The sequence below is a fragment of the Phaseolus vulgaris genome, chromosome 9 (genome assembly GCF_051622355.1).
Source record: "Phaseolus vulgaris cultivar YP4 chromosome 9, ASM5162235v1, whole genome shotgun sequence".
NCBI lineage: Eukaryota > Viridiplantae > Streptophyta > Magnoliopsida > Fabales > Fabaceae > Phaseolus > Phaseolus vulgaris.
The window spans coordinates 31,160,643-31,178,309 of NC_143506.1; the positions used below are offsets into that span (position 1 = coordinate 31,160,643).

General features: G+C 28.9%; 1 protein-coding gene across 1 annotated transcript; it reads right to left on the minus strand.

The window, feature by feature from the left end:
- Nucleotides 1-2,096: 2,096 nt before the first annotated feature.
- Nucleotides 2,097-11,024, minus strand: LOC137822809 (zinc ion-binding protein). Its single transcript, XM_068627808.2, is given in 9 exon segments — nucleotides 2,097-2,289; nucleotides 2,291-2,471; nucleotides 2,686-2,810; nucleotides 2,926-3,159; nucleotides 5,713-5,836; nucleotides 7,014-7,375; nucleotides 7,777-7,859; nucleotides 10,641-10,689; nucleotides 10,837-11,024. Coding segments are annotated over 8 exon segments (1,194 nt in total). The 5' UTR covers nucleotides 10,668-10,689; nucleotides 10,837-11,024; the 3' UTR covers nucleotides 2,097-2,231.
- Between the last annotated feature and the right edge of the window lie 6,643 nt (nucleotides 11,025-17,667).

Genomic DNA, 17,667 nt, shown 5'->3' on the forward strand with positions numbered 1-17,667 from the left:
AGTCTTACAAAAGGGTCTCATCAAGACTTGTATAAATCAAACATCTCTTAAAGAATATGTCAATGTTGCTCCATGTCAAAAACCTTTTTAAAAATAAAAAATGTTTGTTATGCATAAATCATCGACATTGTACGAATTTGTTTTCAACTCCAATTTGCATAAAAGACATTTGAGTTAAGCTTGATAAGTTATGTCAAGTATTAGATTAAAACGATTTAATCTTAGACGATCCCATAAGTAAAATTTTCAAATCTATTTTGATAACTAAAATATTTAATGATAAGGATAGTCGAAACCAAAATCAAAACAAAGCATATGCAAGATCAAGGCTGCAACCGAACTCAATGGACCAATTGTTATACTCTAGTATTAGATGTAGACTAATACAATCTATTCAAAGAAAACACATCATATGTTGTTGGATGCACTGGATGATACACTGAGATGAACATACGAACCATGAACACAGACCAGACGATGATCAAATGAATGTGACAGACGATAATCATGCGTTGGACGAACAAGTGTCAAAAATTTTTTCAAACTTAATACTTTCACTTTATATGTGCTTACGATGTTGATTAAATATTTTATAAACTCGTTTTATTAAAGCAAAACATATAAACTATCTATGCATCAATACATAATGTTTTCATTGAGATTTAAAATGTTTTCAAGTGAACTTCAACAAAAAATATTGTTTGACTATATTGTCCAATATATTGAAAAAATATTTGAAACAATGAACAAAATTGATATATACTAATGAAAGATATATTGCACAAGCACAATTGTAAATACTTAGATATTCAAATTTTTGTTTGAAAAGGATTTCGAAAACACAGAGCACACACGTGTACTGTTTAAAGGTTTTTTGAAATACATATTTTTCAAAAGAAATTACTGTGGAAGATTTATTTGAATATATTAATATTGCCTGGATTAGTATATGAGAATGAAATATATTGTTAATTCTAAGATATTAAGAGAACATTGTTCAATGATATATTTACTCAAGATATTGAAAATATTAATATCACTAGTAATCACAAAATTTTATAAATATGATTTTAGAAACAATTAAGATGTAGAGGAGAGCATGTGCAAGTTTCCTTATTGAGCGTCCTACGAGTAGAATCAAGTAACTGCATAGCGTAATTCACTAGAAGTCATTAATGACATCCAAAGCTGCCACAAATAACGAAGAAGAGAATCTCAAAAGAAAAATGTGAGATGGTTGCATATTGATGTTGCTCAAATTTTTGTTGCATATTGGGATCAAATAGTACCTATTTTAGCCATGAGTGATTGTTTTCAAATAATACTTTTTTTTAGTTAAAAGTAACTAGTTTAAAAGAATACTCATTTTATCCCAAAATGATTCATCTAAAGAATACTCGTTTTAGCCATGAGTGACTATTTTTAAAGAATACTTATTTTAGTTAGAGTAGCTAGGTTAAAAAAATACTCATTTTAACAAAGAGTTGTTAAGCTCAAAATATTAGTTAAAAGTGACTATATTCCCAAATAATAATTAAGGGATTAACTAGGAGTATTATTTGTAATCATTCAAACATTGTCTTTCTAATTTTAAACTATTTGTAGTTTTTTCAAACATTGTCTAAACAACATTTTTACCCTCTATAAATCGGTACAATAACATTTTTACCTTGGACAAAATTTGACAAAAACTTAAAAGGAATTAAATCTACACTTTCAACTTTCAAAGACGGTAAGAGACAAATAAACATATTTTTCCTATATTTTCTTCTTTTGCCTGCATTATAACAATCACAAAATAAAACAGATTCATCCATTATTGCAAATTTTGTCTCTTTATGATGCAAACAAACACCAATAACCAAATGGCTAAATAGATTACTGCATAATTAGACTGAAGTAATGCCCTCTTTCATGGATTGATGGCAGTATTCTTAGGTGGTATAAAGTTGTTTTTTTTCTCATTAGGTAAAATATCTTACGAAATTTTGTTGAATGATCCAAAAGTTGTCTCAGGCATTGACAAACTTCTAATATTAACCATTTAGTTTGTACTTATGCAGTGTAACTATGCAGACTTGAAAGCTTGTCTGCTTCTGAACTTGGTTACCTTAAGATAGTTGATGACCTTATTTGTTTTACTAAGATTATATATTGTATTGATGTATAATTCACTTCAAGGTAAATGCAATAGAAAGCATGTGGTTAGCAACAATTTTTCATGAAGACATTTAGTTAAATGCTTCAAAACCTAGTGGAATATTCAGACTGTTATTATACTCCATCAGAGGCACTCTTGGGTTTATGTTTCCGAAAGTGATCAACTTTTCCCTCCACATCTTTTCCTCCAATCATATCAATTTCCATATCAACTGGCTCCATGGCAGGTACTCTTTGAATAGCTTTATCAATTTTAAATTGACGAAAGACTCCCCATAGGAAATGTCCACCACTTACTTCAGCAATAACACCTGTACGAACTAGTTAATCTCAACAAATGTTGATTGAGTCATGCAGGCAAATAGGACAAACAAATTCAAGAAAACACAATTTTAAAAAGAAAAATTTAATATTTTGAACCTGCTCTCTCCTCTCTGAATTTTGATGTGAAATATTAATGAATGGAAAGGAATTGTAGATCAGGAAAGAGCAGAGCTAATGAATGAAGCAGTTTAGTTTACGTACCCCTTGAGTCTATGTCAAGTTGATTTGAGGTAAATACTAGCAACTCCACTCCATCAATAAAACTTCTTAGCATTGCTTTCTCGTCATTCATAAACTTCAATATGCCATTCAGGTCCTTTCTGAACCTACATTCAATTGAAAACATGTAGGATGAGTAGCTTAAACCACAATTGTCCGGATGGCTCACACCAAAAAGAAAAAGGAAAATGAAAAAGATCAAGAAAATAAGTAAGAAATGACCTATCAGTACATTCTGATGGAAAGAAGTACAATGCAATATCCTGAAGTTTAGGTGACTCATCTGGGAATATGTTAGTCAAGACATTCAATGCAGGAAATGCCTCCAGGTGCAGGACTGATGGCATTTCTCTTGAAAATTTATATGCTTTCTTGTTAACAATGCATGGTGGTTGGGCCTCAAACCCATCATAAAGTATCCAAGATGAAGCTGTTTGAAGAATTTGGATCTGACCCCTACAAAAAGGTCAACAGCATGTAAATTTTAGATGAGTAAAAACTCTAACCTTCACCTAACTAAATGTTTGCTTTTGCAAGTATCATATTCTTGCAATAAAGTTCTCAATTAATGGACACTTGTATATGGTACCATAGAAAACCTTTGTTCTCATATAATGCCAAGAGACCATAATTAGAATTGCTTTTGTTTTGAAAATAAATAAGAATCTAGCCTATCTTCTACTAACAGAAGTGTTTTTTGGCAGCCAGAAAGTTTGAATTTAATAACAAACTCAGTTTTAAAAAAGGAAAATAATAATAATAAAATGTTCAACAATTTAGCAGCAGTCATGAGGAAAGTGATCCAACAAGTCCACACCACGGAGTGTAGAAGGGATTTTGTTAGGATATGTCTCGACAAGTATCATCACCACCATACAAGAACCATGCTCTTAATGCAGCAACAAGTTGATAAGCATTAACAATTACAATAAAAATGCCTTGTCATATTAAGTGAGGTTGTCTACTACATGAATCACACATCTTTGGACTTACTTAAAAACAAAAATTTTAAGAATATTATTCATCATGAAATTCTATGCTATAATATTCCATTTTTTAAATTCAAAGATATGGTTGGAATTAGCCTTAGTAAGGTGCAGTTTTTACTTTAATTATTATATTATAATTTGGCTACTCTAACCCAGCTAATCATAAAAGGTCATGGATTAAGTCATATTATTACGAAATAGACTTTAAGCCTAACTCTATCCCATAAAACCAACTCATGAGATGAGGTTTGCACCCACTTATATACAATGAAATATTCTCATCTCTAGTCCATGTGGGATCTCCAGCACATATAGAGATAAGGCTTCAATACAACTTGAGCTATTTTCTATATTTTTAAATTTAACTTTCTAATATTTCGAATTAAAAAATTCAAATTCATGTAAGATAACGAATATGCTATCTCCTTTGTTGCTATATTTCGCGTATTCCTTGTAAGCAAAAACACATAAAATAAACTAGCCTTCTTTACTCTATTCTTGCTCTCCCTATTCCCCATTTCCTTGGCCTTTAAACTTGCTAGAAATCTATATATTTATACCTATATATAATTTTTATTAATGTAATGTATATTACTAGATTTAGTGTATCGTTAATTTCAAACAAATTGTCGTATCACATATCAAGACTTCATAGGAAGTAACCTTTTTTGCACTTGTCTACAACTTTAAAATACCTTAATTGATTTTCAGAGATCTTTCTCTTCACGTATCTCCTCATGTATCCTTATAGGCATGGCATAGAGCAAGAGCATTGAGGATTGTACAGAAATTATAATTTATGATTATTTCAATAAGGAGCTAAGGTTTGATTAGATGAGTTTTTCCATAGAAACTTATAGAAGAGAAAAATAAATAAATGAATTTAAAATTAAATTCTCCATAAATTAAAATTAACTTCTGCACAAGCTAAAATATAGAAGTTCTCTCATATAACTAACTTTGCTAAATTCTTATTTTTAATTTGTGCATAGGTTATATGGAAAAAGCTTATCTAATTTTTTCTTCCTATTTTTCTCTTCTAGAAATTTTTATAGAAACGTTATTCCAAAGAGACCCAAGACACATTAAACCTAATTCTACACTTCCCCATAGTTTATTTGAGATTTCATAGAGGTTCCAATGTTTTACAAATTGAAATAGAATGTCATTATAGTTTAGAGAGAGGAATTTAAAAATATTTGAACTCTACGGACTTAATCACAAACTTTACAAGATCAAAACCATTTATTTCCACAAAAATAGGCATACAAATCTTGCAATTGTGATTGCTTGTAATTATACCCTAACGTGGCCGTATTGGTACAGGGAATGGGTTATTTACCACATTAAAGGGACGGAACAAAACTTAGTTTTCCGAACATAGATATTCAAAATAAGAGAAAAAGTCACAACACAAAAGTATATAGCTTTTATATCCACCCATGTACACAGTCGTATAATTGATACAATGTATGAGAGGAAGAGAAGAGAATATAAAAAGATATATCTAGGAACTAAGTACAGCACAAAACACACATCACCTTTACAATAAATTCTATTTAAGACTATTTATTTTAACACTCCCCAGTCAAGCCAGAGCATACAAATTATATGTGTAGAGCTTGGAACAAATAAATTCAACCTGAGATCCTCTCAACGATTTTATTAACACATTTACAAGTTCATCATTTGATCCGACAAACTCAATGCAAATTTCCTTGGACAACAACTTTAATAAAAAAGATAGTTGATTTCTATGTGTTTAATCCTCTCACAGAATACTGGATTGGAAGCAATGTGGAGAGCAACTTGGTTATCAATCTCACCAAAACCTAATTCTTGGAAGATCCGCTAGTTCCAATCTCATTATAACCACCAATTGGAATTTAATGTAAAAGCTAAAGGGAGATCCGCTAGTTTCAATCTCATTATAACGACCAATTGGAATTTAATGTGCAAGAGAGATGCAAGGTAAAAGAGTTAGCAATGACAAGTTTAAGGCCAAAAAAGAGCTACATACCTCCAAGCATGAATTGAGGAGGGTAAAAATTTACGATAAAGGTTCAAGTTTTTCTGAATACTCTGAGGGTCATTTTTTTCCATATTAGACCTGTTACACTCAGCATCGTCGCTATGTTCACCACCTGAGGAAAGGAAAGGGAATAAGATAAGATATGAGAGCTTTAGAACCCCACGGGATGCAAGTGACTAATATCGTCATACATCATACATATACTATATAATTTTAGACTTAAACACGAGGAAAGTCCAATTAAAAAAAAAAACTAGTTCATTAGATGGAATAACCTCAAGACTCAAGTACCACATCAAATAGTTTATCCTACTCAATATAGGACTCCTAATACATACATAATACAACCCTTACATTTGCATTTAACAACAGTTAAAAAAGCATCAAACGTAACACAGAAGTAAATCATAACAAGAAAAGTATCCTTCCTGAACCATCAATAGCGAAAGACTTTTTTGCTGATAAATCTTCAAAAGGGCTCTCTTTTGTAGGCTTTTATTTCTGAGCATCATGAGCCTGTACATTTTTATCAGCTATTACCACCAAAAGGTTGCTGATTTTCTTCTATACACTCTTGTGTTGATCCTACTAGAACCAGTCTCACTAAAAGAAATCACAAACTTATCTCCTGGTAAACTTGAAAAGCCGAAGATTTAAAACATTTTTTTTCTAAACCAGTCATACTGTGGTTGTATATCTCTGATAGTTCAAACTCTTATACAGTCAGTATCAGTAAATGGAAATTATATTTAGACTCGGGATCTATTCGGAGAAATTTCTCCAAAAGCATTCATATGAGAGAAAAATAAGAAAAAACAAAATGAGTTTCTCAATAAGCTAAAATTAGCTTACGTACAACTTAAAAATAAGAATTTAGAAAAGTTATGAAAAGCTTTTACAAATTAGCCTATTAATGATCTAATTTTAGCTTATGAAAAAACTCATTTCTTTTTTCTTCTTATTTTTCTCTACAAAAAGTGTTATTGGAAAAACTTATCCAAAAGACTCTTAATACATGATAACTTATTTTAAAACAATTCAGAGAGTTAGTAACTTAAAGATTATATATCTTTAACTATACACACACAAATGAAATGAATCCAAGCAGAGAGTGTAAGAAACTCTGACTAGACAGGAATAAGCAAGCTCAAGTGCACATTTTATTTCCATCAAATCAGATTAAAAACCAAGGCAAATTCAGCACACTTAAAATTTTGTGCTTTCAAGAACATGCACCATAAACATTAAGAAGAATAGACGTGAAAGCAAAGATGAACAGAAATTCCCACCTTTAAATAATGAGCAAGAAGCATGTTGGTTAGTCATTGGCTTCTTGCGTACTTCATCATTTCTTGGAAGCTTTCCAAGTACTTTAGGAGGTAATATGGGAAGATTTGCTTTTGGAGACAGGGAGGGAATCTTGGGAATAACATTTTTTGACACAGCCGAAGCCTTCCCAGAAGAAAGTCTAATGACTTCATCCAAGTCAAGGTACTTCACTTTTCCTCCTCTGACAGATGGTTTCCTTTTAGAAGCCCACGAACCAACAACCTGATTCACTTTACGTTGTGAAGTTGAATCATGCTTGGATTGGCAAGTCTCACAGAGCCAGTCTTCAGGAATTATTGTGGTATTAATTTGAATGCAATAACTGAAATGGGATGGATATAGCATTGATTAACAAACAAGGTTTTATGCTGCACTTATACTACTGTAAATGCATATATAAAAAAACATAGGTCAAGCCAAAGCCAGTGATTTGTCAGGTCATACGAAAATGTGTAAAATTATACGCAAATTAAGTTGTAAATTTGCACTTTTTTAGTCTTTCTCTAATCTTTCTAATAATGCAAATATTTACAGTTTTTATGTTCTAAACCTTCCTGGCAAAAGAATGCAAATTCAAATAGATAAGATAGATATACCACTTGCCTGATTTTTTTCTCATTAATGAGTTTTCTTAATAAGACGAGAAAGTAATTATGCCACAAAAATTAAAAGTCAGAAAAAAAAAAAGTACAAGAAAGAGAATGGCCAATTGGAGATCATTACGCATGTCGAATCACGCTGCATTTAGAGCAAGTAACAACTTTTTCTACGAAACCACGAGCACCACATATATCACATCGTTCAAGCTGCAAGGAATAATGAACACATAAATATCTATTTGATTAAGTCCAAGTAAAGTCTCACTCCCTAAGTATAAGGGAAAAGAGGAGATATATTAAAATGGAAAAGCTAATCTGGTGAACTCTTATTTAAGTAGACATTCTATTTGAAGACGCTGAGGAAACTAGATACCCAAGAAAGTACGAAGCAAATTGTAATTCAAAAGTCAAGTGGGAGAGCTAAAAATCAATGGTTAAGAAAGGTTAACATATGCAGATTACAGAATCACTACGGGTTAGGAACCAAGAATTGAAAAGAGAAAGCAACAAAAAAAAAATTATTGAATAAAATGAAGAAAAAAATTCAAAAGTTTCCCTCAAAGGATTTCTCCATTCACAAAGAGCTAATGCTTAATGTACAAAATGAACATCATTCCTCTCTCCTATTCTTCTTCCCTAATTTATATCTAATTGACACCTCAAGTAACTAATTTACTCATTAATATTCTAACTATCTTGACTAACTTCTTCATACACCCTAACAATACAATACAACCTTCCTAAAATTGAACCTTGTCCTCAAGGCTGGAATTGTGGAAGCTAGATCCCAAGCTCATCTTGATCACCATGATCTTCATCTGCCCACCTACAAGCATTGCAATGGTTTCTTGCCATAGGAATGGGAATCCACAGTCACAACATGCACACACAGGTTTGGCGGCTTTGGTGGTGGTCAGGACGAAACTAGACTCTGCATAACATGAAGCACTATTACTGCCACTGAGCCTTCCTTTTTCTCTGACCCCATTGCTGAGTTATCATCCATAGTCGCATAAAAGTTTAATGCCAAAGGCTCATCCAACACGTTAAAATTCCAAGATTCCAATACCATTGATGTTCCGACCACCTTCATGATTGAATCTGGGCTCAACAAAGAATTTTTATTATGGAAATATGAATTTTAAAAACAGTTATGCATGATTGCATCTCCACCTCCAACTTCCTTTTTGTTTAACTCTACAATTGGATTATCAAGAAATTAATCTTTACAGCCCACAACATCACTCTATTGATGCATCAACTTCTTCCTCCATCATGATCTTTGTTTCTCTTGCTAATTTCACATCCTTTTTGGTTTCTTCTCCACTACAAAGAATGTAAGTTTATTATTGAACCTTCTTTGCTTCTACTTTCTGATTTCAAGAATTGCAATAGATTACCATACCATCACACTTAAAACTGTTACTCTTTGACTCAGCTTCCCCTTCTATGCTTCTACCAAAGGCGGGTAGTTCCACCTTTTTTGTCTAAGAACCGGCCTCCACTTCAATGCATTTTGACCCACTTTCCTCCATTGCTATTTTAGTCTTACTCAGTCAGACGTGGATCACCCTCTTCATTCAATATTTTGTGCAGCATGTGTTTCAGCTCTAAAATGTTGGCTCTCTCTTTCAAGAAGACTGAGGAAGTCTCCATTTCTTTGCTACAGGCCTCCATCTCAGTTTGCTCTTCTTGCTTAATGGCAGTCAATCTTTCAAAGAGGTGGCTACCATAGCTATCTTTGAATCTTTTTATAAAAGCTGTGAAAAATGATTCCGAATCTGAATTCTTGGTTATCTTTGGCACCAATAATAGAAACAAAGCATTGTCATGCCCTCCATGCTCATGAATGCATACTGTAGCTTTTGCAATGAATGAATTTTTTGCACATCAGAATTTTTCAGCCGTAGCAATCCAACCAATGGGATCTGCCCCCAAAATCTACACAATGACCATTCTTCTTCCCCTATTTATATCTTACACCTCAAGTAACTAACAAACTCATTAATATTCCAACTATCTTAACTAACTTCTCTTTATACCCTAATAAACCAGTGAAGTTCGTAATTGATAACCTAGCAACCTTACGCAACTTCAAAACTAGTCTTCCATGGGAAAGCCATGGTAATAAGCACTCGCAAAACCGTCCCCTTGAAAACTAGTTGTTAAGGGGAGAGAATCAATCAAACATTTAAGTACTTCATCCAGCATCCCAAACTACTCAAGCTGACACTTTATGCCACTCCATTTAGCCTTTCTAGCCAGCCCCACCATAGAGAGCCCTTTTTAATAAACCAAAAGCTAGTTTTGATACCAACTGATAGGCTGTAGAAGAACCCTCTCTTAAAAGATAAGAAGGGATAATCAAATTCTTAAAGTTATGAGCACATCAAACTACTCTACGGGAGACTTAACCCAAATCCCATATTACCACCCTACCTAAGTTTGTGTGCACTTGGGCAATCATACTCCACCAATCATCCCACCATACTACTCAATGTGGAATTTAAACACTCCATAATACTCAATCCTTATCACACTGCCACTTTGTAAGGGAAAAAGATTGAGTTTGAAGAAATTGCTAGTGCATTCTAGAATTCAGCAAGTTTCATATATTACAACCTTGGTGCATATATGACTCGTACTAACAAACATGGTAATTAATTAAAGCTAATGTGTGCCCAAACGAAGGAGGAATTTAATAAGTTATTTACTCTAATAGTCATGGCTGAAATTAACACTTGCCAACTATACCCCTAAGATACCACAAAGTCTGCTTTGGAGCATAACGTGAAAGCTTCTTAGTGTTTCAAGGAAGTATCATTCAAAATCAACGTAGTAAGTAACAAGTGATATAAAATTTTGACTCTTAAATTACACAACCCAGCACAATGCTCTAATAAAGAATCAAACTCCATCAGAAAACCATACAATAAAAAATTATAAACAACCACACAATAAGCTAGTGGACTTTGTTTTTTTGCTTACCTTGATATTTTGCTTGGGTGGCTGCATTGTGTTGCGGGGGTACTATACTCTTTGTTCAAAGGAAGAAAAAGCGAGAGAAAAGGGTTAGTCCTAAAAAACTGCAATGTTTAGCTCTTTGGCGAAAACTGAAAGCATGCAATGTAGTATCAGTATGAAGTATAAGTATGTACAAATAAAAAAAATTGTTCATGCAGACCTAGTTCGACTCCATGGTGATGAACTGGGTGAAATACAAATACTTAACCAAAAAATACGAAAAAGGGGTTTGAGTTTGAGTGAGGAAAAAGCTCTTTTTTTCTTCTCCTCTTCTTCACTTCTACAACGGTTGGCTGAATGAAAGAAAAAGACTTTAGCTTATCCTTGGCTCCATTCTCTGCTAAGCTCTGTGAATGCGTGAAACTTCCTCAACAAGTTTCATTACCTCTTTTGGGTTGAGAAGATTGGTAGAGAGAGAGAAATGTGAAAAGTGAAAATGAAAAAGAAAAACACTGAAACCGCAATTTGTTCAGGTCAAAGAATAGTCAAAGCATAAGGACAAAACATGGACACCCATTTGGAATCATTTTCATTAAGTGAACTTTTATTAAATAAAAGCTTTTATTTTAAAAATTATTTGGCTGATAAAAGTGAGCTTAAAAGAGCAAACTAGCAAAGCCAAAGTTCAAAAAAGAGCGAATGAAACATTTAAGTGATTGTAGTGATTGTTTAGCTTATGCAGCAAACATTATTTATCTATTGTTTTTGGAGTGTTTGTTCATTTCTTTATTCTTGGAGATTCTTAATGTGGTTTGGTTTATGTAAAAGGGTTGAGATACCCCTTTTGTATCCCTCTTAATTTAATTTCATTCTTTACTTATCAAAAAAAAATTATACAATTTCACATCTTTCAGTTATGCTGATACTTCAAATACAAAAAAAATATAAAAAAATTAAATCAAAATTCATATATTAACGATAGATATAGAATATACCTAATTTTAATATCTGACTAAATAATATTATACCAATGAAAATTCATGACGTGCTCCTTGGCATCGGATTTTTCTTTTAACAATGTGGTAAATTTTCACACCTTAATTATTGAAATGAAAAAAAGTTTAAAAAATTATTAAAATAAATAATTCATTTTAGACATAACATGTGAAGTTGTCTTGAAGTCGCCTCAATGTTAAATTAACATGAATGTACTTTACTCAGATTTTAATTGAAGTCAAAGACGTGTTTCTTCCATACAATTTACTCATTTTATTAATTTTTTAAGAGTTTATCTATCTCATTAATTAACGTGTGGAATTGCATTTTATTAGTAAAAGATATGTTATAATTTTAAAAATAAAATATTTTAAGAAAATAAAATGCTTTTGGTTTTTATTTTTTTAACTTTAAGACTTTATTGTTGATAATTTTAAATGGATGAATTCAATATTTTTTTTTAAATATGATATTAGTCCATCTTTATATTTAAATATATACAATAATTTTCTGTAACAAAATTAGTAAAACGAGTAAATTTATATATGTTTTAAAGTTTGAGAATTAATTAATTTTTAAAGTGTAAAAAATAAAATTGTACTTACTCATTCACTTATTAGTTATCTTCCAAAATACATTGTGATATCTTATAACATCATCATTACATATAGCAAAAGAATGAATTCACTAATTTTTTTAACATTTTTTTATTTTCTTATTGGATTTTATATTGTTATTTGAAGGTTTAAAACTTATATAACAACGCATATTCGTTATATTGTATATTATTATCATTTTATTCTTTTTACTAACTTAAATATTAAGGAATCTTTTATAAGTGAATTTTTATTTCATATTCAAATATTATCTTTTAGGTTGTTTTGATTGGAGAGAAAGTGTGTGAGAATTTAAGAGGGAAGTATGAAGAGGGTGAGTATGTTTGGATTTGGATATGTTAGGGTGGATTTGTGAGAAAATTTTATTGAAGTTTGTAAGTTATACCATGATTATGAAGAATTTTTTTAATTTGTTTAGAAATTGTAAAATGTAAGTTTACAAATATACTCTTGTATTTAAAAATATTTAAATAATGAAATATAAAGTATTTTTGTGTAGATTTAAGTTAATTAAAATATTGTAAATTATTTTCAGTACTATTGAATAATTTATTTTAGTGTTGTTCATTAATTATTTTCGGGGGAAAATACGAGTTATTTAATATTATTTAAACATGGAAAGAATCATAAAAATAATATTATCTAAGCATATACAAATTTACCGTTATATTTATTTATACATTTTGAATGTATTTTTCTATTTATTGAATTAAATTGTATGTAAATACATAATCATGTAAATATTTTAGATGATATTTTATAATGAAAAATGTTATGTGTAGAGTAAATTGTACAACAAATTTATTTATAAAGAAGAGAAAATATATAGAACAAAGTATGAAATATCATACAACATGATAGAAAAATAATAGAAACAAAAGGTATTATTATATATATTATTGCATGAATAACAAAACAAAAAATAAGGTCAAAACAAGAAAACACCATCATCCTACTTTTTTCCTCCAATCTTTGCATCTTAGGAGAGCAAAGAAATCACTCTTCATGCAGATTGACTCTACCCTCTTCCTATCCCTTCACATCCTTCCTCTTCAACATTGAAATATTTGAATCAAACACAACCTTAAAGTTCATTATAAGAAGTCAATATTTCATTGGTCACACTTTTCGATGTAACTCTATCATAAAAATTATCACAAAATGTAGAAACATATTGAGTTTGACATCTCATAAAAAATAAAGTTTGAAAAATAACTTTAATTCTTAGTATTCATTACTAAACTAATTATTTACACCCATAATTATATTTATAATTGATATACTTTTGTTACCTCAGTTCAGTTGATCCAAATCACCATTATATGTATGTCCTATTGTAAAAAGGAAATCACATTGTACTTATTTTCAAATCTTCCCTTTCTTTGTTTAAACAAGCATAGGCATGCAACATTCGTATAAAATTGCCATTACATCATTTGTATAAATGATGTAATAAATGTTTTATAATAAGAGAGTGATTCTTATTTGATGAATTTTTCCATGCTCTTGAAATTCAAGAATATATATATAAATTTAGTTCTATATCGTTGATTTGAGAATATTAATATATAATAAGTATTATGATATGCAAATATTTCTTTATGTAGATTTTATTATTCATATATGTTACTATTTATTATGTTATGTTCAAATCCTTTTTAAGGTGTTATGTTAATTTCTCTCAACAATTAACCATTAAATATACAATGTCTTTTTGAGCAAAATACATAGTCTATCTAAGATATAAACTAATTTATTTATAAGATTAAACACCAAGTACGCAATGTCTCTCTAGGTCAACTACATATAAAGTCTCTTTAGACTATACAACAAAAGTTGCTTAGATTACAAGTTTTACTCTCAACAATGAAGATATAAAATTTACATTCACTACACTCGAGATCTAACTTCACAAAAGTAAAGAATATACAAATATGATTTATCTTTCTATGTCGTCTAACAAATGAAATATAAGCTAAGCATTTGAAGTTTTTTCATATTTTTCAAATGTACATAAGGCTCTTTTAATATAACTTTGATCCTTCATATTCTTTTTACATGGAAAAGATTTCTTTCGTGAAGATCCAAAAGGAACCAATTTAGCTTAGTACTTTAGAAGATCTTTTGTCAAAACTTTGTCAAAAGGTTATGAATTTGTGTTGACATCGTTGTATAAGTTTAAGGGTCCGTTTGTTTTTTAGCGATGAAAGGCAAAGTTATATTGTTTTAAAAAAAAATACGAAAATCAAAGCAATAAAATATATTAAAACACAAAAACCGAAAAAGTTTTTACATTCTAAACTTTCTTCGTACATTTGCGAGAAAAGTTATATATATATATATATATATATATTTAATTAATTAATTGTAATTTATTTTTTTATCCTTTTATTTTAAATTTAAATTATTCTTATTTTTATTTAAGTAGAATTATAATTTAAATATAAAAAATATAATTAAAATCATAAAAAATTATTATTATAAAATAACATAATTAAATATGTTATATATATAATAAATTATAAATATATTTTTAAAAATTAAAAAAAATAAAATTATATAATAATTATTAATTACAAAAAATAAATATAAAATTAATAATTTTATTTAATATAAAAATGAGTTTTTATTAAATATTTAAATAATATTTTAATTAAAAATAATTATAATTTATAAATAAATAAATTAAATTATTTTTTTAACAATTTTTAAATGTAAGGGCAAATATGTAAAGTTACATTTTTATCAACTAAAAAAATACAACTTCAATCACACCCATTACATCACTCACAAACTTTCATAAACTTTCCTTGTACTTTCCACTCTATCCACCTTAATCAAAACACTCTAACTTTCTTTACACTTTCTCTTCAAATCATCTCAAATTCACTCCTCCATTTTCACTTTCTAATCCAAACAAAGCCTAAGTTTTTTTCTAACAGTACCATAATGAACTTACACACATTGATTATTGGTTTTTTCTGTAACATCCAAAAATCTATAATATTTTCATATATATTAATAGTAGTATGTTAGACGCTCCAATCGTCTAATATATTGTGTGACTGTACAAATTTCTATTAAGAATATGTATACACTTTATTTGGTTTTATCATAAACTTATACAATTCTAATAAAATAATAGACTATTTAATGAGTCTTAATCATAAAATAAATGAATAAAGATTAGTCTTTAGAATTAACTATTAACATGTCTTTAGACATTCAATCTTGGATTAGACGATTAAATCTCAATAGATGATCAAACATCATAGAAGGTCAAAAGAGTGTTAAACGGTCTAAATAAAACATTAGATGATCAAAGAGACATTAAACACTTCAATCAAAAGGTATTAGACAATCTGAATAAATTATTGTGAAAATTCTTCATGAAAATATCCTAAAAACTTAAGATAAGACTTCATAACACAAAATACCACACTATAACAAACTTCTTAAAAATTATCTAAGCATTTAATTAATTCAAAAGTTAGACATAATAAACATGATATCTTATATTAGAGTTTTTAGCCACTTATCCAATAAAGACCAAAACTTTCTACCTTTTCCTTGACATGTTTCTCAAATAACGACTCGTTTGTTTCAAAGCGAAGAAAGGCAAAGAAACACAATTTACAATGAAAACCAAAGGAATCCACGTAATAAAAACAAAAAAGGCACACAAATCGAAAACTTTTTTCTATGCAAAACTCTCTTTGCAAATGTCCATCGAAAACTTTTTTCTATGCAAAACTCTCTTTGCAAATGTCCGAAGAAAGTTGTATATATATATTTTTTAATTAATTAATTTTAATTTACTTTTTTATCTTTTTATTTTAAACTTAAATTATTTTTATTTTTATTTAAAATATAATTATAATTTAAATATAAAAAATATAATCAAAATTACAAAAAAAATAATTATTATAAAAAACACAATTAATCATATTATATATAATAAATTATAAATATAAATAATAATAAAAATAAATATATTTTTTAGTAATTAAAAAATATATTTCTATAATAATTATATTAATTAAAAAAAGTAAAGATAAAAATAATATTATTATTTAATATAAAAATAATTTTTATCAAATATTTATAATTATAAATACTTAAATAATATTTTAATTAAAAAAATTATAATTTATAAATAAGTATATCAAATTAATTTTTAACCATTGTTAAATATAAGGATAAATATGTAAATTTATATTTTTATCAATTAAAAAATATATATTTTCAATCACACCCATCACATTATTCACAAACTTTTATAAACTTTTCTCACACTTTTCACTCTATTTACCTTAATCCAAACACCCTAACTTTCTTTACATTTTTCCTTTGAATCATCTCAAATTCACTCCTTCTTTTCCATTCCCTAATCCAAACAAAGCAAATGTAGACCTTTGTGTTAATTAGGCATTTAATCATGCTTTTTACGTGTGACTTTAGCGTCTTGCCTTGCAATGTTGAGAAAAGGGATCTAGATTCTTCCTAATTGGTGATCTCCTTTGCTATTTTGATTTTAAAGTATTCTACACAAATTAAACCTAACAAAATTATTCTAAAATTACAACAAAATAAATTTATTTGAAAATTACAACCAAATATAAATTATTAAATTCAAAAAGAGATTTTATTTTATTTTAGAAAAACATAAACTATCATTTTTTTCATATATTTTTCTTTTTTATAACACATGATTAGGTAAATGCAACATAAGGATCATGTTAGGTTTGCAATATCTCTTAAATACTTTGTACTCAATAAAAAATGGTAGCATGACAGAAATATTTTTCATAGCTCTTTCATGATTTGATTTTAGAGTTATTTTTTTTCTCTCTTCTAAGCTAATTATCAGAATTCCTATACGAAATGCTTAAGGCTCTTTTATTCCTTGAAGGAATAGTATATGATCACTTACCATATATAAAGTCTAACAACTTCATCTTCTATCTCACATCTCTTAACCTGTATTATCATTGTTAACTTGGTAAATATAATATAATACTAAAAATAACCAAGAAAAAATATAAAATCACACTAATAGTATAAACATTAACCCTTAATTTTTCTTATTTCTTATTTTATAAAAGAATTTCAAATAGATTTTTTACTAGAATGTCTCAACATCCTCATTTAACAATTTTTGAAAGTGGCCCTTCCTTTGGGATAGCTAGGGACAAAAGAACAAAGAGATCACATTCTCATCACATTAACTACTAAACCTTTAGATCCACATATATACACATATATATATAGAGATAGATAATAGAAAAATAGAGAAGGGGTAAAGACCCAGTTCCTATAGCACTACTTGGAAAGAACCAAAAGCCATTCCTTTGATCCAAGTAGATGTTAGGAGAAAAATAGTAATAAAAAAGGAACCAAAAAACAGTGCCTCTAATTCAACACCTAGAAGAACATAA